Raw genomic sequence first — 23906 nt, 5'->3', positions numbered from 1 at the left:
GTAATGGAACAGTACTTAAACTACATTAAACTAACTGCTTTTAGTAACTCCAGACTTTGAAACCAAAGAAAGCCATTTACTTCTTAGAGATGTTAAAAATCAGTCAGCATGTCTGAGAGGAGGTGAGCCCAGGGCTGCAGGCTACGGGTTCGTGTTGGGACTCCTGCCTCTGCATTCAGCAGGCGCCCTCGGACCCTGCAGACCTGGTGCGGATGCAAGTAAACTAAGGCCCCCATGAGTAAAAGTCCTCACACACCCTGCACCCAGTGGATAGTTCTTAATATGCTCCCACCTTACTTTACCTTCCTTCTGCAAAATGAGGTGATTTCACAGTAAGATCTCAGCTGACGTTTCTCATCAAAGGCTCTATGCTCTGAATACAGATGCACTGGTCCAGGAAAGCTCTATGCACCTATCACCAGCGAGTTTTCAGCTTTTGGATCTTGGTTCGGCCACAGGATAGATGATTACTATAGAGCCTGTGGTTTAGCAGTGCAGGCTCTGGGTTCAGAAGGCTAGCAGTGATCTCTTTTACTGAGTGTGACCTTGGGCCAAACTATGTAACCTCTGTGTGCCTTGGTCTTTCCTTCTGTACGCGGGGACAATAATAGCCCTACACTGCTTAGCACTGTGCATGTAGGAAATGCATGTCAGCCTTTTTCATGAAGCCTGTCATGCAAGGAGGACTATCAGCACGAGACCAAATGTGCGGTGCTTTGTTGCTTTAAAGGGTCCCTGTCACTCCAGATTCAAACATGATCCTCTTGGGTGCGACTGAACTCATGGACTTTCACAATGTCTTTCAGGACAGACCAGCCTGACTGTGAAGACGTGGGGCCTCGTGACGGTGCACGTCCCTGTCCATTCTAAGGCACAGCAGTCATCCTGGGGATCTGTGGGTCTGGGAGCAGAAACAATGAGGCATCTCACCAGGCCATCGAGGTGAAGGTCACGGGAAACAGAAGCCACCAGTAATAGTCAAACTTCTTGGAGAACACGGCCATCAGCAGTCCAACCAGCATCCCATTGTAGCCGTGGAGTCCGGAGGCGATTGCAGACCTGGTGGGAAGCAGAGTTACTCTGCATTTGACCTCATTGTCCCTCTCTCCTGCTGCTCACAGAGGAGTCAGTTTATTCGATAGTTGTTGGGCAATCAAATAGCTGCCAGCACCTTCCAGACACACACACACACACACACACACACACACACACACACACACACCTGTGTGCGCCTTGATTACCTTTGCTGATCTAGAATTAAATTATGCACTTTTGTCTGCTCTGTGTCTACACTCTCCTTCTCAGGGGGGCCTCAGATTGCTACATGTAGAGGGAAATCTGAAAGAAACCTGAGGTGTGACACCGGGAAGTTGTGTGTGTGTGTGTGTGTGTGTAAGAGAGAGGAGGGTGGTTGGGAGTGGAGATCAGGGGCAGTTGTAGATGGGGGGCTGGAAGAGAAGGGGGTGTTCAGAATCTCCTCAGGACTAGAGTAATTATCTGAGAAGCAGAAATCCAGGTTTTGGGAAAATAATTATTTTTCATTGTGCTTGCATTTTCTCTCTATTTTCTCATTTGCATTTGGTGTTAGAATTAGTACTTTTTTTTTGTTTTACATTCTAGCTGCTTCAGGAAAACTGAGCAAAGATGGTTGGCACATACCTGTGAAGTCCCGCAGCACCAGTGGCTGGGTATAGCAGCGGCAGTGGGAATAAAATGAGGAAGCCTTGGGGAGATAAAATTGGGGGAGCCCTAGGGGTTGCTTCCACAGCTGCCCTTCCCTGTGGAGAGTGCCCTCCTAGAACTTTTCTCTGCTAAAAGTCTGGTGGTTTCTGGATTTGGTTTTTAGGAGGAAACCCATTACCTTACACTCCTGTTCTGACCATCAAAACTATAAAACTAGGTTCAACCCCAATGCCAAAGGATCTTCATTAGGATCATGTTCCATCACAACACGGCAGCATCATTGTTGCTGACTTTGGGTTACTATCTGTAAAGTACAGTCTCCGGACCAGTGAGCTGTGGTGATGGGGGTGGGATACTTGGAGTGGTGGTGGAAGGCTGTGGTGGAGGTTTTGACCCAGATATGTGGCTGTGTCAGTGGCTCATTGTGGACAGTGGTGAAGTCATGTTTCTTTAGAAGAATGTGTATGTAAGGTGCCTAGAATTTTGCACCTATGGTGTAGCACATGGTACTGACCTATCAGTAATGAAGCTCAAATCTTTTCTAGGCACTAGAGTGGAATATGGAACATTTGGACTGGACTTCTCATCTTGGACATGCTTAGAACATATCCAGGGAGAGAAAACTCAGAAAGCAATTAGAGAACCATCTTATATAGTAATGGGGTATGGTCTGTGGTTGTTCAGAGAGAAAGGAAGGGTCAGAGTACACTGGGGCAATCAGGGTGGCTCCCTGGAGGAGAAGAGATTGAGGGAATGGCAGGATTAGATATGCAGAAGCAACAGTGCTCAATTGGGAACAAGTGTGACGTTGGGTGGTAGGTAGTGTGGGTGCATTAGAGAGGCTTTGGAAGCCAAGTTGAGGGATTGGATTTTATTCTGATGCATATTTGGCTTAAATTTGCCTTTTCCAAACTCTGTATTACAGACTGTCTTGTATTATTAGAAGACATTTCTTGCCTGTTAGTCTTGTCCCCCTCAACTAAATTGCAGGCTCCATGAGGGAAGAGCTGCCTAAATGTTCTGCACCTACCACAGAGGAAGTGTTTCCAGAAGGCTCTACTGTTAAATGGAGCCTGGCACTGTCATTTGCTGTGAGCATAGGAGGGGTTTAATTCTGTGAGGATCTCCAATGACCTGTTCAAAGCTGAGACTCAGGAGACCTCGGCCTGGCTGAGAGGATAAGGTAGGCTGACCACACAATCACCTCTCCACCTGTCTGCCTCAAGACCCAAGACCAACATGGAAAGGGACTCACCTGTCTTGGCTCAAGGCAAGGGCAGTTAAGGTCGAGACCACTGTCCCCAGACCCCCAGCAATCGTCCACCAGGGATTCTGGATCAGGAGCCCTATGAAGATGATGAACCCGCTGAGAGGGTTGTTGACAAACATCACTTGACCAGTCCCCCTTAGGACCCAGTCTGTGAACTGCAGGGCCAGCGGCTTATCTGAAAGAGACGGGCAGAACCAGAGCCATCAGCAGGGTCCCACCTGTGCTTCCCTGCTGGACCACTGGTTGGCATGGCAACCAAGGCAGACAGGGATGCTTGAGCCAGGACACTTCCCCTCATTCAGCCTGGCACCCAGCCCATCTCTAAGTGGCCTGGCAATCAGTCCGCATGGGTGCTAGTTTTGCATTACACACTGAGGCACCATGCTGAGACCAATTTAATGCCGTTCCAGCCATTGGCGTGGTTGGCAAGGAAGCCCCAGGAGCATTCCAAGGGAAATTTATTGATCCAAGGGAAGGGGTGGAGAGGGAAGGAAGCTCTTTTTATGTGGTGCTATATGATTAAGTTGAGGGCTGGTATCTGAGCAGCAGAGACAGTAGTCTGGAGAAAGGAAGCTGGGAAAGAAGTGATTTTAGTACAGCTGTGACAATAGCATTGAGTCAGGACCTGGAGGAAGCCAGGTCCAGAAGAAGGAACATACAATTGATCTCATTCTCTGGGTTGGTTTCCAGTACAGCCCATACGTGTGGGGGCAGGGAGGTGAGATGTGTTTGTTGCAGCATTTAGCTTAGGGAAATGATGAGAAGAAAGACATTAAAAAGAAAAAACTCTGGAATATTGGTGGGGTGATGCCAATACTTGGCACATAATACACAGCCAGCAAAAGTGAAAGAATGACCAATCAGCTTGTTTGGGAAATGGCTTATATGCTAAGTGGTTGTCCAAAAGCTATTCCATTATTCCCTGAAGGAGTGAAGGATTTTCAAACAATTAAAGTGAGTGAAATGCATTTAATTCCAAAACATTGGGGATTCCAAGTTATTAGGGTATGTTAAGCCTTCCTGAGTCAACTCAGGGCTGGCGCACCCCATCGGTGGGAGCCCTCACCATGGCTGAGTGAGGGAGCAGCTTCCTCTCTCCAAGCCAGAGGCAGGGCTGGCCCACTGGCCTGGCCCGGCTGCTTCTTCCCTGGGCGCTGACTTACCTTTCAACCAGCTCCTGCACTCCTTCATCTCGCCTGTCAGGTAGCTCACTGCTTGGAAGAGGCTGATGCCTCCCCGGCCTGCCGAGCCCCGGGGGGCTGCCCCACTTTCTCTCCTTTTACTCCTTTCATTGGGCTTTTCAATTTTCACGATGTGGCTCCCTTCATTGGATGAGCGGAGATCCTTGCAGGAGAAGCCATGACAAAATATCAGATAATTTAGCTTTTTGAGAGCAGGGGCATTTGGGGATAAAGAAGGTTGCCAGGTTTTTTCTTTTTTATATAAAGGATCATAAGACAAATATGCACTGTGTCTCACGGTGCCCCAACTGCCCCACTCAGACCAGCTCTTCCCAGAATCTCTACACATTCTTCACAGCAGCCTTTCTTAACCCTTTGTGCCAGGGATCCCTCTTGGCAACTTGGCAAGCCTGTGGACTTCCTTTCAGAACGTAAATGTTTGGAAATGAATAAAGTAAGTAGCATTACAAAGAAAACCAATGACACTGAAACACAATATTAGAAAAGACTGTGATACACATATAGCTGTGGCAGATCCAGTACCTACTATGATTTCAGGGTAGTGAGGAGTGAATACCTGGGGCCTCTCCACTCTAACTCAGAATCGCTGCAGGGCCATCCCAGCTCCAGCGCTCACCACAGGAGCAGCGAGGCCTCTACGGTGACTGCATCACAGCCCAGCTTCTTCCCTAATCCTGCTGCCTTACTTCTCTGCAAGTATTGACCCGATGGCCTACCCCTGTAAACTTCTTATATGCAAATCTCCAAGTCAGCTTCCTAGGGAAACCCAATCTGTGACAAGGACAAAAATCTCCTAATATGACTATTGTTCATTTCTTGTATTCCTAATTGAAGTAAATGTGAAAGTTTGTTGGAGGTTAAGAAAAATAAAGATGACTTACTTACTTCCCCCCCCCCCCCCCCAAATTCCTACCCCGCAATTCTATCTGTGGACCCCTCGGTCAGGACTGCTTGCTCTAAAGTTGTGCTGTCCTATATAGTAGCTAACAGGACATGTGGCTATTGAACACCTGAAATGTGACTAATCTAAACTGAGATGTGCTTTAAGTGAGTTTTAAAGACTTAGTATAAAAAGAATGTGTAAACTATCTCAATGATACTTTATATTGATTATATATTGAAATAATATTATATATATTCATATATATTAGGATAAGTAAAATATATTATTGAAATTAATTTCACTTGCTTCTTTCTACTTTTTAAAAATGTATTAATAGAAATTTAACTTACACACATGGCTTGCATTATATTTTAATTATACACCTAAAGTTCTTTCCTCCATTAAGGCAATGAGAGCAGTGGAAAAAATTGTGCCCAAGACGGTGGATAACAACTGGGGAGAGTGATGAGCTAGTCAAAAGCTTAAACAGATAAACTGAGGAATGAGATGTCCAAAGGGGGGTTGGAAAAGCTTGGGGGTATCTCTGTGAATCTAGAAGGCCTCATGTTTGTGTAGGGCTGGCACATGACCAGGACAGTGTGCAAGCTCAAAGGAGAACTGAGAGATCCCTACGCTCTCATCTGGCTGAGTTTGAGTCTCTGTACAAGCAGAAAGTGCAGGCTGAGGTAGAGTTGAAAACTGCCTCAGTGTTGGAGATATACCCCAACATGCACACAGATCCCTTAGAATATGTCTGTCGAATCATTGGCTGACCAGTAGGCTAATTGAGCCAAGACATCAGTGGCTAGAAATGATAAAAAATATATACTATCCAGAATTAGTTCAGAAAAGCCATTAGACAGACATGCCAGCAATTGACTTGTTTTTAAATTTTCTGGCTCTTTCTTCTAACTGCTCCAATCTGATATTGAGCTTCTCTAGCAAATTTTCACTTCTATTATACTTTTCAACTTCAGATTTTTTACTTGTTTCTTTTAAAAATAATTCCCTCTTTATTGATAGTCTCTATTTGGTGAGATATTATGGTCATACTTCTCATACTTTCCTTGAGCTCTTTAGACATGTTTTGTTGTTGTTCCTTAATTGTATTTAAGGTGATTTAAAGTTTTTTTTCTAGTAAGTCTAATGTCTGGGCTTCCTCAAAGACAGTTTCTATTGACTGCTTTATTTCCCCTGTTCCATACTTTCTTATTTCTTGGCATGTCTCATTATTGTTTGTTGAAAACTGGATGTTTTAAATAATATAGTGTGGCAACTCTGGAAATCAGATTCTTTTCTTTCCCCAGGGTTTGTTATTGCTGGCTTGTATCCCTCTCCACTGTATTAGTAGCCAGACTACCTCTGTGCTATTGTGTTTAAGGAGTGCTAAAAGCTGGCATTTTCCTGACCAGTGTGGCTCAGTGGTTGAGCATTGACCTATGAATCAGGAGTTCATGGTTCAATTCCCAGTCAGGGCACATGCCTGGGTTGCGGGCTCGATCCTCAGTAAGGGGCATGCAGAAGAAACATCATTGATGTTTCTATCTCTCTTTTCCTCGATGAAATAAATAAAAATGCATAAAAAAATAAAGACTGGCATTTGAATGAAGGCCTTCCTTTTGGAGACAATAGGTAATTCAGGGGGACAAGTCTAAGGGGCAAGATTTTGGAGACTGGTTGGAAGACCGGTGTATGAGTGTGTACATTTCTTGTCCTTAAAATCATGTTGCACACAAGCTACATTTTCATCTTAGGCCAAGTAGGACTAATCATGGGAGCGACCATGTATTGACTTGGGACAAAATCTTCCTGAACAATGGCCCCTCTGTGGCATTATATAACACAGGCATTGGGGAGTTGGGAAAATAGCACCTTTCACTACCCTTTCCCAACCCTCACCCCCACCCACCTGGGAAACATCCTAGGAGAAACATTCCTCACCTTTTCTTCAGGCATTTCCAGGAGGGGCAGGGCCGGGTATGTATCCTGAGGGCTGGAGGGCCAGGTAGGGCTGGGTAACTCAGACTCATAGAGTTTGTATCTGCTGGAAAGAGGCTCTGCCAGAAGAGGACTGCTGTGAGTTTCAGACATCTCCTTCAGGGGGCGGCCGCTCATTGGTCATGCAACTGGTGGAAAAAAAGGGACAGAACAGGTGCGTCAGGATCGGGCTCACATGGACTTGGCTGAAGCTGGATAGAGGCCTCAGGAAGCATGTGGTCTGCCCTGACACACATGGGACCTGCTGTTCCAGAAGTTTGTGCTGCCAGAGCGGCCTAGAGCCATTCCTCCATCCATGTGAACTTTACCTTTCAAAATCCCCCCATTCTTCCAAGTCCAGAAGAAAGTCCATTCCATTGGGAAGATTTCTCTGACACCCAGAATAGGTGTCTCCCCTTTTTTTTCTGACTCCTGAAATATTTTTCTCTACCTTTTATATTGGTCGTTGTACTACCTGTACATATATTTTCCCTTAATACATACACATAGATCTGGCTCTTCCAACTTAGTGGTGATCTAAAAGAAACTTGTTTTCTTAATTGCTAGGGAGCCTACATTGCTTATAGTTGACCTCCAGTCTCCCTTCTCTCCCCTCTGCCCTCAGTGCTCTTTCCATCTCCTTCCTCCTTTTCCTTCTCTAGAAACAGTAAGAAACTCTGGTATAATCTGTTTGAAGCTGAGTGCACCAGGCTGGGCATCCTTCCCTCTCTGTGTGGGACCGCTAGGGCCAGGGTTTATGCCATGACAAGCTTTGGGGAACAACATCTGCCAGAAGTCCTCAGTTTCTCAATCTATTCTGGTGTCCCAGGTAGTGCTGCACTTCTCCCCTTCCAATTCAGTAATCTTAACCATTCTTCTCTGGCCTCCTTCAGCTCAGTTACTTTATTGTTTCTTTGAGAGTTGGCTTTGGACCTGCACATAACCTCTTCAATATGATTTAGATTTTCTCTATTGCTCGGTGTTGCCTCCTCTGAGTTGCAGGGCAGTGTATCTCAGGACAGTGATTGCAGATCCCTAGAATGGGTGCTAGCATTCCTTACATTTACCATTGCAGACATTCCTAAAGGATTGCAGACATTTCCAAAGGGGCTGAAGTCCCCCTTTCTATACCTGCATTAGTACCATTTCCCTGACTATTTCCTCTTCTACTCCCAATGAGAGGAATTACTGTTCTTCACTGTTGCTTCCAGACCACTATATACCTTGCTTGTGTAGAATTCTCTCTTCTTTCAGGCCTATACTACCCCTCTAACTGCTCACTCTCGAATTCAATGAAGACTTTAGGGCAGTGGTTCTCAACCTTCTGGCCCTTTAAATACAGTTCCTCATGTTGTGATCCAACCATAAAATTATTTTTGTTGCTACTTCATAACTGTAATGTTGCTACTGTTATGAATCATAATGTAAATATCTGATATGCAGGATGGTCTTAGGCGACCCCTGTGAAAGGGTCGTTCGACCACCAAAGGGGTCGCGACCCACAGGTTGAGAACCACTGCTTTAGGGTCTCCTAATAGTTATCTCTACTCCAATAATTTTCAGCAACTTCAATGTTCAGGCATTGATACTGACCTCACTGACATTAACTAATCATTTATTTTCTGACTGCAGATCCTTGTCTTTCTCATCTCTGGTGACTTACTACCTCTTCCTTTCAGCCACTGATTTCCATAACCACACATGGCCTTGATATCATCCAAACTCTGAAATCTCAAAATCTAGATTCTCTCCTCTGGTCATTACCTCCTGGACTTCTGATACAGTTCTTTCATCCCAACCACTTACCTCTACCAGTGCCCCCCTCGCCCTCCCCCCATTTCCTCTTTCTTCCTTAACCAACTTAAATTTCATGGCCCATCATTTTCCTTTTTTCAACCCCCTTGCTCCTTCTTCTCTCCCTCTCTCATTATTGTGTGGTGAAATCCCATCCAGGTTAACCCAACCCTCCGTCTTTTCCATGCTCTTATCAAGCAATGAACATTGCTAGAGAGAAATTACATAACTGGGTAGGCGATTTTCACTTTAAATTGATGCTTGCCATCCTCAATTGGGCTCTTGGCATTTTTCTTTCTCTTTAGCCACCCCAGTCTGGTTTCCACTCCTACTGCCCTTGCTGTAAGACTTCTATGCTGGCAAATCCAAACATGCTTCAGTCCTCATCTCACTAGACCCCTCAGTGGTATTCCATGGACTTGACCATCCCTCCAGACACACTCTTCTCTCTTTAGCTTTCATACTTGACCCTTTCTCTGGCTGCTCCTTCACGCTGTCCTTGGCTAGTTCCTCCTGTAAGTATGAGCTTGTTCTGGGCCATCTTCTCTTTAGTGATGCTCCTGCCCAGTTGAACTCAGCTCTTGCCATGGTTTGATCTTGCCATGACTTCAAAATCTAGCATTCCCAGTCCAGTTTTGAGCATTGGATTCATTGACTTAATTGTCTAGTTTACACCTGTGGATGTTCCAGAAGTAGCTTAAAGTTAATATACTGAAACAACTCATTTTCTTCCTAAGTCCTGTCCTCTCCCCTCAAAGGTGCTTATCCAAGGACAAGTCCTCTTTCCCTTGCAAACTGCTCCTTCAGAAATCTCAGGAGTCAAACTCAATATTCCCTGCTCCTCCAGTCTCCAAGTCCAGTATTTCTATCTCTAAAAACACCTTCATGTCCGATGTTACTATTTGGCTGCCATCACCCCCTGCCACCTTTCTGGTAAGTCCCAATTGGCCTCCCCACTTCTCAGATTTCTCCTCCAAGTCGTGCTCCTCAGGGTCATCAGAGCTGTCTTATTAACATTTAAATCCACGTATGTCAGTTCCTTGCTTAAAACCTTTCAATGGCTACAGATGGAAAAAGATGCCTTTTACAGGGCATGCAAGGTTCTGTAGCACTGAGTTCCCGTTAGGTGTTAGCCCGTCCTGTGCTTCTCTTGCCCTTTGTCCGTGGGCTCCACACTGGCCTTGTTTTAGTGCCTAGAAGGTGTTAAGTGAGTACATTTCCACCTCAAATGCGGATCCATCTGCCTAGAAGATCTCTACCTTGCTCTTTACCTGGGTAACTCCTACCCGTCTTTCAGGCTTTGTCTTAATGAGCACTTGTCAGAGTAGCCTTCCCAGATCCACCCCTGACTGTGTTCTCCTGTCACATGCTGTCAGGGGACCCAGAATTTTTTCTTATAGCATTTCTTTGCACCACTCAATGTTAGATTTATTTGTATATTTATTTGCATAGTATCTGCTTCTCTACTGGCATTTAACAGGCATGAGGACAGTGACCTTGTCTGTTCTGTTGGCTGCTGTAACCTCAGCTCCCAGCACAGTGCCTGGCACATAGTAGGTGCTCAATAAATAAACAGTTAAATGAGGGGAGGAAAGACAGAAAGCTACAGGTGATACTAGAGTGGGAACATTTCCTTGGAGAGCTTTACAAATCATGTGGGTCTCATGAGAACTGAACAGCTTAAGTAGGGTATAAGGCCACACACCAGTCCTGCATTTCTGAGCCAGAACTCTGCCATGTCTAGTACCTGTCCTCATTCCCAGGAGGAGCTCTTTTAAACAACAGCTGATTTTGAGCGTAGATCAGCCAATATCATTCAGATCTAACCCACTCCCCTTTTTGATGCTGCCACCTGCCTGGAAGGGGGTCTTTTTCTCTATCTGACACTGGAGGTGAGTATCCCGAGTTTCAGATTGCTCTGGGGGGAGCATGAGGGGGAGGTTTGAGAGCAAAAGCTAACAAACCTGGCAACCTGTCCCTCTCCAACGCTCTGTCTCCCTCTGGTGGCCACGACGTGATAAAGCAACCGGGCTCCTCTGCAGGATTCCTTCCAAGCCATCCAGATAAAAAGCAAGGAGCAGCTAACTAGATATCTAGACACATGATTTCCATGACACCACACATCTGGGTGAAATAGAAACATTTTGGAAAGGCTTTGTGTTAAATTCAGTGGCTGTGAAATCCATTAAAAGTCCAGTTGAAAAATAACTTTTTTTCCAAACGTATTTCATTGAATCTAAGATGTTATCAACTGCAAGATGTATCTTTATTTTTTGTATCCCCAAGGAAGAAGAAAATTCCTGCTAATAAAAATTGTAAGAATCATCTTGATTTCAGAAATGTTAAAATATAAAAGCAATGTCTATCATCTAATCAAGGAAAAATGGTGATTTTTTTTTTTTTTAAAGGAATGGGGCTCCAGTACACAGGTGGGAGTTGAGAATGGGTAGCTTAGATATTCTTTTCTAACCACAATACTGCAAACATTTTTACATGTCTTTTGATGGAAAATGTGTGTACACATTATGAGCCCTTTAAGGAGAGGGCCTGTTCTCTTGTGGATTTCTGTATTTGCAAGGCCCGGGAGCCAGCCTGGCACATAACAAGCCTCCGATATACGTTTAATGAGGGACGGAAAGAATGAATGATTGCACAGGGGTGTGCTATCCAGAGTCATCCAGAGTCACCTTGGAGTCTCTCCTTTATGCAAACAATAGTCCCAATTACAGACGGAGAAATCAAGGTGCAAGAAAGCAAAGCCGGTGTTGTTTCTCACATGGACGTAAGCTGCACGCTTTCTGAAGCTGGCTCTCCAGCTCGGATGGACACAGCAAGCAGAGACCCAGAAATACCGGCAGCTTGCTCCGGAGTCAAGATTAGGCCCAGTTCCCCTCCCTGGGCTCTGCTGTGTCTCCAACTGTCTTGTGGGGTACAGCTGGGGGGTCAGGGAGGAGTGACCCTCCTGGGCAGAGTACAGCTGGGTGCTGAGGGAGGGTGGCTGCCCTGGGCCCAGGTCCAGGCCCTCAGCCCCGTGTTCCGTTTCATAAGCCTGCGCAGCCTCGGCAGGAGCAACGTGATTGTATCTCCTCTGGGGAACACAGCGTTCCTTTGCCATGGGAATGTTTATCCTGTTCAAACGGGGGAATTTTTGGCTTTGGGGTTGGAGTGAGACGCCCAGCAAAAATGACCTTGTAAAGAGAAGGTCGCCGTGTCTGGAAAGGGCCCAGGCTGGAGCTCCGATGCCCAGCTTCACCCTTTCCCTGCCAACAGGGATGCGTGGGCCTCTGCTTCTCCCTTTTTATAGGACAATGGAGGGCTCTTAGGGCAGTGAAATTGCTGACTTGGTTCTTGGCACATGGGCTGCGTGCAGTGGTGTTTAGCTTCCCCTCTTGTGCTCCCAGATTGAAGGGGAAGATGGCTGGGGCAACTCAGTGAAGTACAAGCTGGCTGGTCCCACACAGAACGATTTTCAAAAGTTTCCATAAGGCGTTGGCCACTTGTTAGAACTGGACGGCAAAGTCCCTGCCCCGGCCACGTCCCGTCTGAAGGCGCAGGCCTCAGAGTCCGTTCCCAGCTCAGCTCGGAGCCAGTCCACTAAACCTGCTTCCAAGAACACATAATTATCTGCCTGGCGTGCTCACGCTCCCCTTGGCTGCCCGCACCTTCTTCTCCCTCAGAAATGTGGACAGAAAGGGCTGTTTGGATCAGCCTCACTTCTCTCCAAAAAGCCAGGCTTCAACTGGTCTCAAAGAGGCTCCAGAAGCAGAGGCTCCCCCACCCTTCTTGTAAGAGCACTCTTGTTGAGTACCTACTGTGTGCCCTTGTGCTACCCCAGAAGCAGAAGTGAGGGGCCCAGGCCCTGCCTGCGGAGTGGCGGGAGAGAAGGATGGACAGAATGGAGGAGACGCGCAGTGGCCAAGGAGAGGACAGGGCAGCTTCTGAGCAGAGCGCAGCCCCCTCACCTCCCAGCCCTGGAGAGATGGTGCCAGGCTTTCATGTTGGGGGTAGGGGGCACACTCAGGCCACGGAAATGCCTGGGGAAGCACAAGGTCTGTGCCAGGAAATCCCAGTGTGGATGCTGCCAGAGTGTGGGCAGGGGCATCTGCAGGCAATACAAGGTGAAACCAGGGTACCAGAGGTCAGATGGTGAGAGTTCCCGGTTCCTATGTTTGGACCCCAATTCTTCTTCCAGTGTTTAGAAAACATGGCTGGAACTATTGTACTAATTTAGAACCCTTCTCCTGGCTCTTTCTCTAAAAGACTATCCATTCCTGGTAGCAAGGCAAAAACATGCCCATGGGGACAGGCTGTGGTCTCTCTAGCATGTTCTTGCTGTCCTGAGTGGGAAGGGCCATGCCTGGAGGGGTTCCCTGAGTGACTGCTGTGAGTTAGTGCTGATTTGAAGCTCTTGCCTTCCCTGTGACCTCGTGGGCTTAAGTAAGCCAGCAAATGTGTCATCTAACATGGCCTCATGGCCATCATCTTCCAGTCAACCTGTTACCGAGGCCACGGCAGCTCTGGGGAAGGAGAAGCGATCAGCAGGTTCTCTAAAATATCTTTTGAATTAATTCACTTTGCCCAGGACTTGGCAAATGATGCAATTATAGAAAAGGAGAGTTTCCAGGAATGTCTGCAACCTAAGGACCAAAAGGGACACTTTGTCTTTCTCAAATAATGAAGGAATCCATCGTTTAGTGCCCCTCCCTGTTGCCTGGGGTCCTGTTCTCATTGGGAACAGCTCTGATGACAAGAAGGCAGTGGACCAATGGAGCCCACATCAACTCCCGGGGACTTTCACCGACGGCTGGTCCCAGTTGTGTCCATCAGAGCCCAGGACACAAAAAAGCACCCGAGAGCACTTTAGAGATTAATCCTAAGCCTGCTTTTTCTCTCCAGAGCAGACTTCTCCATTTTCCTTCCTTTTGGCTCACCAGACAAAGCCCCTAGACCCTCTTCCATCCTGCCACAGGATCAGAGGTAGAGATATCAGCCCGCTAGGACCTTGCTGAGTCAGGCTGGGCCCCTGGACCAGGGGCTCTGCGGATCTCGAGCCCGGTGGATAGCTGCGGGAAGGGAGAGATCAGCTGAGCGGGGCTGAGTGGCTGTTGGAGGGGGGACAGAAGAGGCTCCTGGGCTGGTGCCTCACACCCCTGGAGGCCAGGGAAGGGACGAAGCCAGGAGAGGCTTGGTGACTAGACAGATAGGGCAAGGGAACAGAGGAGAGGGGCCAGGCGGCAGTTGGGTGAAGGTGAGAGGTGCTGGGTTGTGCAAGAGGTTGGCCAAGTGCTGCCTCTTATTAGGGGTGGCTCAGAGCTTTCTTGGCAATGAGTCTGATGTGGGCTGAGAGGAGCCTGACTCACTGGGGCCAGAGGGTCAGGTTGGGTGGGACCGGAGTCAGGAGCCAGCATGACCTCCCCTGGGCCATCTGCAGACTGCCGGGTCAGAGCTGGCTGATGGCCAGGCGCTGGGGCTGGACCTTCCTGCGTTCCCCGGCAGGGTGGGCTGGGAGTCCAAGCAGGCCTGGCAGGGGAGCATTGGCCCTCAGTGACCGGCTCAGGGGCCTGGGGAATGGCATGGGGTTAGAGGCCAACCTCCTTTGATCTCCTTTTAAGACATTAGATGGTATTTGCAAGGACATTAGGAGGGGTGTGGCTCTCCCTTCTCAGCTGATGCTTTGAAAGTGGGATGAGCCTTCTTAGCCTATATATTAGACCCTGCTTCACCCCCTTCCAGCAGCAGCAACCCTAGGCTGCCGGACCTTCCTCCAGAACTTCTGATCATCAGTCTGTTTTCTTCCTCTGGGCCAGCCCCCTGCCCCCCTGTCCAGGTCCGCCCCCGGCCTCCCTGACTCCAGGCTGCCCAGGCTCCCCTCACACTGCTGATGGATGGATGATCCTAAAATACCACTAGGTCGTGCCGGGGTCAGAAAGCTTCCAAGGAGCCACGTCTGAGTGGCTTGCTGCTGGGTCGCTTGCTGCTGGGTCTGGCCATGTCCTCCCTGGAGGTGGCCCAGGCCCAGAGAGGGCTGATGCCCAGTGTTCTGGAATTCTAATTGTACCTGATGGGGACCAATTCAGGGTGCAGGGCTTATAACAGAGTAGAATGCAAGCCTTTTTGTTTTTTAAAGCAGACATTTCTGGGAAGACATGTTGAGTCTGTGGGCAGCTGCTCCAGGGGTGTCCCCTCGCCAGCTGGGGGTGACATGGCCAGTCTCTGCAGGAGGGAGGGCACTTGGGGGGAGAAGTTAAGCAACCAGAAGGCAGCCTCCCAATGCTTAGACCAGGGCTCTTCCCAGCAGCGTAGGCCCTGGACTCTTCCCTGAGGGTGTCCCTCCTTTGCGGGGACCAGGGGCTAGTGGTGTTTGATTTTCCCTGTGGCCTGGCTTGACATAGCTTAAGTTTTTGGTCTTTGGGTTTGATGTGTACAAACATGCACCTCCTTTCAGAAACCGGACCATGGTGCAAGGCGGGGAATGCCCGTGTGCCACCTGGCGTGTCTGTTGGGGGCCCCATCCCTCCTTGGCAGGGGTGTAGTTCTTCTGCACTTGACCTCTGCAAGAAATTCATGTGGCATGTCCTTTAGGCTCTTGAGCTACCTTCATTTTTTTCAACAACACTCTGGTAACATTTTTCCTTGCCCAGATGTTGATGTTCTAAACCACACTGATTAGAGTGGGGAGGCTGGCTGTCCCTGGGAGGCTGTGGAAATTGGGACACATACCATCAGGCACTGTCCCTGGAGCCTTCACTCAGGTACAGCCCTGTTAAAGTCCTCCGTAGACAGAGTGGGGTGTTTAAAGGGATGAGGGGTGGTGTTGAGGGGGATAAGGGGAGGTGGTTAATAGGCTGGTGTTAAATCTCAGGTCTTTCTTAAGCACCACCCTGAGGACACCACCCTGAGGATACCACCCTGAGGATACAGGGGCTGGGGGCTCCTCAGCAGCCTCCACATGTTGCCTTCTCCATGCTACAGCAGGGCTCCTCCACCTGCTGTCCCATGCTCAGAGGTCAATACAGACACCGACTTTCCCTGAGTCCCTGGTCTTCAAATTGGCTTCACATAACCCCATTCTGCAGATGACAAACCCAGCCACCCCTTCCTGGCCTGGTGGAGGACCCCTTCCTGGCCCGGTAGAGGACGCTGGTGGGCAAGGCTGCTTTCAGAGCATATCCTCTTTCCCTCCAGCAGATGTGGGTGCTCTGTCCTTTAAACTTGAGAATGGAAATCCACGACCTTGACAGCTCATGGTCATTGGTATCTGGGGAGCTTTAAACAATGCTGCAGCCTCAGCTCCTCCGGAGATCCTGACGGAAGTGGTCTGGGGTGCACCCTGGGCACAGAATTGTTAAAAGCATCCCAGGTGAGGCTGCCATGGGGCCCAGGCTGGGAAGCACTGGCCCAGACCTCAGCATTCATTCCTCTGCGCCCATTTTGTCCCCTTGCAACTCGAGGTGAGGGCTGAGGACCAGCTGCATTTCTCAATGCAGGATCCCAGCCCCAGCCCCAGGCACAGGCGTGCATTTGGACAAGACCCCGAGTGGTCCCTCTGCTCACTCAGTCCCAAGAGGCCCAGGGAGGGGTCTCACTGGGCAGGGTTGTTGCGAGAGGTGGGCGGTGGGCACACAGAGCCAGAGGAAGGGAGGGGCATGCTGGGAGCAGGCCTGGAAACAATCTGCATTCATTTCAGAACTTTTGCTTTGTGGTCAAAGCATTCAGTAAACAAGCAAGACCAGACTAGAGCTAGGAACAGCAAACCCAAAATGCAACAAGAGCTAGGTTTGTGGCTTTAATGACATCCTCTATCTCCAGATGAAAGGAGGTGGCAAACGCTCCAGCCTTTTCCAGCATGTGTCTCGGCCTGTGGAAATGAAATCCCTTCTTCCCACGCATCCTGTTCGGGGTCGTAGCAATGCACACTCCTAAGGAAGCTGGTTGTAGGGTGTGCACAATTTTAGAAAAAAAAAAATGTACCATCTATGGAAATAGAGGCTCATTCAATTGCTGAACTCTGAACTGAATGTTCATCTTTGCCTTGTACACTCATCCAAGACCATAAAGAGGAGACAGAGGGATCATCGATTTGCCCAGCCCTGAAAAAGATAGATGCAGGACGCATGTTGGGGCTAATCAAAGCTAGGGAGCTTTGGTGGTGGGCCCTCTGGCAGCCTGGCTATGAACTTCCATGGAAAGTGCTGGGCAGGGGCGATGCAGGATGGAGAGCGCTAGTAAAACCCACTGGCGACCAAACGGTAAGTCTGTGCGATATCAGAGGAGAGAGCAGGGAAGTGTCCCCCCGCCCCCCAGGAGTAGAAAGGGGCATTTTGTGGAGTGGTGAGAAGAGACATCTAGTTGGGATTGTCAGAAAGGAAGTACAAAGTGGAAGGTTAGGGAATCATAGCTAGACACAGGGAAGAAGAAAGAAGAGGAGGAGGAGGAAAAGTAAAAGAAGAGAAGTGAGAAGAAAAAAGGGAGAGTCCCAGCAGGAGAAGGGGCCGTGCTGGTGGTGAGGCTGTGCTGAGTGAGGAGCAACACCTGCCGAAGGGGAGATGGGGCCTGAGAGGCGGAGAGACGCTCCTACGCATGCCCCTGTTCTGAAGGGGCTGTCAGACTCCTGGTAGCTTCCCCCATTCTCCTCCCCACCTCCAGGGGTCCTGTGAAGGAGGGAGCAACATTCTCCCCTGAGAAGAGGACCTGGGGTGCTTCTTTTTCATCGCCCTGTGGCTCCTGCATATCATCTGCACTTAGAAATAGGCCCTGGACCAGCCACGTGAGGGGGAAGACTGGAGCCAACGTGACGTGGAGACGGGAACGTAACAATTCCAGCTCTACTCCACCCTTTCCCCTCCTTCACACAAAGCCAGATTGACAAAATGAGCTTTCTTCAGGTCCCCAAGAGGCCACTTGGGGTTGCATCAGGCGAGGATTAAGGAATGTATTCATTTTGGAAGTGGCTGAAGGCATTTGCCAAGATGCTTGTCCTCTGACCCCTGCGGCTGGACTGAGGTAATGGGAGAGACAAGTTGGCTCTATTTATACAACCAAGACTCTGAAGAGATGGAATTTGTCTGGACATCCTGGAAAATAAATCAAGCTGTTGCGAAATTTCTGAAGATGTGTTTTCTCGAGAGCATCTGAAAGGAGGGTGAGTGTTGATGAGCAAACCCCACTGAGAGGGTCCCAGGGGGTGGAACACAAAAGCCTGGACTGCGGAATCCAGCCAGATCCCAGCTCTGCCATTTACCACGGTGCCATATCAGGCACAGATGTGACCACTACCTCCAAAAGCCACATGCAGAGGGCATAGTGCTTTGCTGGGCATGCAGTAGGTGTCAACAAGTGTTGGTTTCTGCCTCTGTTCTCCTCTCTTTTCTGAGGTTGTTCATAAGCTAAGGCTCCAACTACCAGGGATTTAATGAGAGTGAATTTTTATGATTTAAATATCTAAAAATTGTAATCTGCCTAAAACAGTAACATCTGCATCTCCATAGCAAATCTTATATTGGTTACTGTTCATTCACTCAAAAGTGTTTGTTGAGTACCTACTATGTGCCAGTCACTGGAGATTCAACAAGGAGCAAGAAAAAGCTTTATGTTCTAATGGAAAATGGGTGAACTATAAGTGCTGAGGGATGGAACTTCCCTTGTCCCCACTGTGGGGAGGGGAGTGTGGAACGGAGGTAGAAATGAGGGGAGTATCTTATAACTTAAGGGCACCACTAGTATTTATTGGGTGAAGGCCAGGGAGGCTAGGAAAGCCTTTATGACAAGGGGTTGTCCACTCAAAATGCTCAGTGAGAAACCTTGGGAGGCCAAGGATGAAAAGAGTCATGAAAACCAAAAACTTCCCTCTTGATAGAAAGATTTTTAGGATAAACTTTTAAGAGACCTTTGACTTGGGTGTTAAGGGGTCCCATGCCTGTTTCTTTCTGTTTTTCAGACTTTGAAGTTCACCCCTCTTCTCCTGGGGCCTTCCCTTCCACATAGCTATTGTGCTGCTTTTGGGGGGCTGTGTTCCTAATTTCTTCATACACAAGACTGATGCCCCGACTGTGAACTAAGGAGTGGGATTTGATCAGAATTCTAGGAGTGAATCCTTATCAGGAACTTATCTCTACAAGAGGTTCAGCCCTGGTAAGGAGTGTACCTGGGGCCACAGTTCTGGGAGAAGACAAATGGTTTATTTGGGGATCTGAACACATTGTCTTTGGCTACAGTAAGTCTACACTCTAACCAGTAGGACAAAAAGCAGGTAAATTTGCACCTCTACAAACTGATGGCCCATCTACAACATCTTCAAGGGCTTCGGAGTTTTCAACATTTTGAGGGTTAAGCATTAAAATGAGATGACCATACATTCCACCACATAATATTCTTTTTAAGTCTCTCATTATCATATTCATAAATCTGTGCATATTCATTGTGAAAACTTCAGCTACTAAAGAGAACAGGAGAGAGCAGAAATGGCCCCATAAACATTGGGTACTATCCTTCCATAAGTGTCTCTGTTCACATTCACAAGCAGCAGGAGAAATGGACAAAAATGATTTTCTAGAAACAGGGTTTTGCCTTATGAGTGTTTCTCTAAAATTAAAAGTATTATATTTAAGTTTATGTGACTTTAACAACAGAAAAATGAATTAAAATGAAACTAAAGAAACTGCTAAACTTCAGCTAAATGTTTATTCATCATGGAAAGTATTTTTAGTTTTTATAATCCTTTAAGGTTAAGAAAACAGAAAAACTATTTGGAAAAAAAATTAAGAACTTAGTATCTTTCAAAAATTCCAGGTTTCATATTTAGACAGTATTGATTGCCTTCTCACTAAGAAAAATAACAAAATTGTTTTTCTTATACTTTTATCAATTTTAAAAATTATATTACTATTATTACTTTTGCTCTGTTAAGGTTTATACCATTTCATTCTATTATTTCATTGTAATTCACAGTTGTCATATATTTTTATCTCCATTGAGAGAAGAAAGAATACTAATATGTAGAATATGTATTTATATATTTGTATGATACATATGTATATGTATATACATATGCATACACATATTTTTGTATATAGGAATTCAATGGTAATCACTACTTTTTGATTATAGCTTACATATTCCTAAGTTTTTTTATTATATTTCATTTTGTGGATGACATTTTATCACACACACAAACACATAATTCATGTATATGTGTATTTAAAAGAAGGGACTCATAGATGCACTATCCCTTGAGTTGCTCTCTGTTTGGGAATGCCTACATATTGTTTAAAGGACAAGCTGGTTTATTCTTCACATATTTCCCAAGTATCTAATACATGTACTCCAGAGCTAAAATGTAGATAAAGACTAAGTCATCTCTAAGGATATCACACTTTTAAAACCTCTCCCAAATCCCAATTACAGTCCCTGGTGGAGCTAATACATTAGGCTGTTAATAGGTGTGGCAGCCAGCCTCTGAGGCAGCGCTCAATGGGACCCACAGAACTGACCTGTGTAACCAGTAAGGCATTGTAGAAATGATTGTCGGGGGCTCCTGAGGCTAAGTTATCAAAGACATGGCCACTTCAACCTGGCACTTGCTCTGGAGAAAACTACTGCCATGTCATGGTGACACTCAAGCCGCCTTAGGAGGTCCTCATGGAGAGGAACTGACCCTTCTTGCCAATAACCAGCATCTACTCCCAGCTGTGTGAGTGAGCAGCCTTGAGAGTGAATCCTGCAGCCACAGTCAAGCCTTCAGATGACAGCAGTCCCAGCTGGCATCCTGACTGCTTTCTCAGAGACCCTGAGCCAGAACAACCCAGCTATGCCGCTCCTGGATTTTTGGCCAAAGACATTGTGAGGATAATAAATGTTTATTGTTACTTTATGCTGCCATTAATACATCTTCAAAGATCTGATTAGTCAGTCTCCTAGCAGGAACCCAGAAAGTCCTATATATATTTTTTTTTATAGAGAAAAGGGTTTTTTGTTGCTTTTTTTTTTTGAAAAAAGAAACCAATATTTATTGAACACCTACTATGTGGTAGGTACTGTTACTTATGCTATCTTATTTAATTCTCATAGACCTATGTAGGATAGTATAGAGGGTGCTTGCTTACCAATTTGGAGGTAGTCTCCTGCCAAAATGGGACGACAGGCCATATAAGAAAGATCTGCTGGCCTTACACTTTGGCAGGAAATTAATTTCCTGTTGGTTGAGCTTCATGGGGCAGAAATGTCTCTTGGGGTAAAAACTTGGACTGAGAATCAGTTTTGAAATACAACCCACTAACTGAGGAATGTATGTACCTAGTCCTTTGGCTCACTCTGTGGAGACATACATGAGAAATACCAACCAACATCACCTTCAAGTGGCTTTAATGCAGAGACAACACTTAAATGCAGCAAGAGAATTATAAAGCAAACTAAGAAAGTACTGAAAGTTAAAGTGCTCCATCATTCAATTATTTGACTGTCCTTAGCAAGGCCCTCTCATTTGTTACAGTTGTAGCCTGATGGATGTGACATCTATGACCCCTGTTCTCCACATAAAAGCAATGTAGGATGGATTACTTGGAAAATTCCCATACTTTTGAACCTTTAGTTTGGCTTGCTCAATCCTCCTTCTAGGGTACCTTATTATACCCAAAAGTCTGAAAAGCTAAAAGTCAAATTTCTCAGCATCCCTTGCAGCTAAGATTTGAGGAGAAAATCAGGCTTTGCCAATTAGAGGCATTTAGGCAAAAGTTAGAAGGTGGAAGTGAAGCAGATGTCTTGTTCTTTCGGCTGTTTCTTCATGAAAGTGAGGTCATGAACACATGATGTTTTCTGTCACTCAGAGCTCAGCCACCAGCTTTGTGGGTTTTGAGAGGCAGGAGCTACAGTGATTTCCTGGTTCTGGCTTCTGATTCTGGAATACAGTGGTGGGTTCTTGAACTCAAGAGTTTCAGTGGTGGCCTCAGAGGCAATAGCTCCTGTGGCAGATCAGTTTTGTAGGGTTCCAGGAGTCATTTCTGCCCTAACCTAGAGAGCTCTCTTCTACAACTCTGCCCCAAAGTTTATAAATCCTTAAATCCCTGTATTAAATCCCCTTCTGCTTAATGCCTATAGTAGTTTCTGTTTCCTGCACTAGATGCCATAAAAAAGGAACCCAGTCACCTTAGCTGGTTTGGCTCAGTGGTTAGAGTGTCCGCCTGTGGACTAAAGAGCCTCAGGTTCGATTCCCATCAAGGGCACATGCACAGGTTGCGGGCTTGATCCCCAGTAGGCGGCGTGCAGGAGGCAGCCAATCAATGATTCTCTCTCATCATTGATTTATTTCCCTCTCTCTTCCTCTCTGAAATCAATAAATTAAAAAAAAAAGAAAGGAACCCAGTCTTAGGAGATAAAAGCAGGGGATGAGAGGGAAGAGGAAATTAGAAAGGAGTTTATGGAGGAGGTAACTTTTCAGCATAAAGAAAGAAGGATTTCAAACAGTCCAGAAGGAGAGGTGAGGGCTCTGTGTGGGAGTGATTACAAAGCTTGCTTCTCTTTCCCCATGTTGGTACCTCCCTATCAGCGTCCACCCTTCAGCTGGGTGGATTATGGTTTTTATTAAGGCCTGGACTGGAATGAATAGTTACTTGGAGTGTCTGTTTGTTGTCACTAGGAAGTGTGTTATTTCAATATGGGATTCAATACCCAGAAAATAGATTGTCATGGAGTCCCTCACGGATCCTGCAAAGATAAATACATCTGGAGAGGGCAGTGCTTTTCCTTTCCCATGGCCTCCCTTCATCACCCAGCTGGCAACGGCAGGCTGCTGTCTGGGCTCAGCTCCTGATCACCTATCTCCCCGGGGGAGCATAAAACAGAGGAACCAGGTGTTCTCTGACATGGCAAATCAGAAGAAAAATCACTAGATTGGGAGTAAGGAGACCTGGGATCTAAATTTAGCTCTGCTGCCTACCAGCTGTTTAACCTTGGACAAGTTTAATTAATAACCCAATCTTGACTATCTGGTGAATCTGCCCACTTCCGTCCATTGTAAAGGCTGCCTGCCACCTTAACTCCAACCGTGATAATTTCTCCTGTTACAGCTCCTGCTCTCTGTGCATGCTCCAGAGTCCATTCTTCCCGGGGCATCCAGAATAATCGTGTAAGAGCGCAATGTTGCCTCTTCTTTAATGCTCCCCAGTGGCTCAGGCTGCCAAAACTTTGGGGCAAGACATTGATTTGGTGTCAGTGGGCCTTGCTACCCTCTCCTCCAGAAAAAGCCATTTTTTAAGGTGAACTAGTAGCAATGGTTCCAAAAGTGGGGCATTCAACCTGAGGGGTACGTAAGACAGTCCACTGGGGTGTGGGTTGAAAATATTAGAACGTTTGTGTATATTTTTCTTAAAAATTCAGGAGATTAAGCTTTACCACCATCTAACATCAGGTGTCCTGGCTCAGATCATCTTTCAAGTTGTCACATGTCACAGATGGACCTGTGTACCATGTATAAAGGTCAGCAGCTCAAGGTTAAGAGGTTGGTGACTGCCTATGTAGGCTCTGGAGCCAGACTTCCCGGGTAAGTGCTTTTTAATTGGTGATTATTATTGTTATTATTTATTATTTTTACTATTATTATTCTGACAAAGAGTGGCACTCCCATGGTGCAAAAGGAGTTACACAAAATTGACAAGTGGGTTAATAAGATTCCTGCAAAGAGGCGTCAGCTGATAAAGAACAATTGACTAACATAAGCCCAAATGAACCCCAAGAATGTGATGGGGCTGTTGCTTGCTCAGTTCTGATTATGAACTCACTGCTACCACCTTAGGAAGTAAAGGCAATGACAACCTAATTGGCAATGATGAGAATTAGGCCAGAAAAACAAAGTCAAAATTATGAAGTCTACTTTAAAAAGGATTTATATTCACTGTCATTAAAGATGACCCATACCTGCTGTGTATTGTGCTTTGACATATTGGCTGTTGTAAGTACATGTACATAACTTATAATTAAACAAACATCTTGGGGGTAACTGCTCACAAACATTTTCCTGGAAGAACTGCACAATAAAGAAATTTGGAGACCACTGAGCTAGGCATAGACTTGGGTTTAAACTGTGAAGGAACTTGCCCTAGATCCA

The 23906-nt window shown here is 46.6% G+C and overlaps 1 protein-coding gene across 3 annotated transcripts in view; it reads right to left on the bottom strand.

The window, feature by feature from the left end:
- The window catches only part of SLC14A2 (solute carrier family 14 member 2), a 369451-nt gene that overhangs the window by 37337 nt on the left and 308208 nt on the right, over nt 1-23906 (bottom strand). For all 3 annotated transcript variants that reach the window (XM_070421081.1, XM_070421080.1, XM_070421082.1), the window contains 4 exons: nt 6980-7164; nt 4117-4297; nt 2939-3128; nt 931-1059 (listed from right to left, as the gene is read on the bottom strand). In XM_070421081.1, coding sequence (XP_070277182.1) covers nt 931-1059; nt 2939-3128; nt 4117-4297; nt 6980-7153 — 674 coding nt within the window. In that variant the 5' untranslated portion in view covers nt 7154-7164. The remainder of the gene's footprint in view (nt 1-930; nt 1060-2938; nt 3129-4116; nt 4298-6979; nt 7165-23906) is intronic.

Source organism: Myotis yumanensis, unplaced genomic scaffold (genome assembly GCF_028538775.1).
Source record: "Myotis yumanensis isolate MYYU_CA2020_CCGP unplaced genomic scaffold, mMyoYum1.0.hap1 SCAF_7, whole genome shotgun sequence".
NCBI lineage: Eukaryota > Metazoa > Chordata > Mammalia > Chiroptera > Vespertilionidae > Myotis > Myotis yumanensis.
Note: the sequence above shows the minus strand (reverse complement) of the source record. Positions and strands in the feature narration are given on the sequence as shown.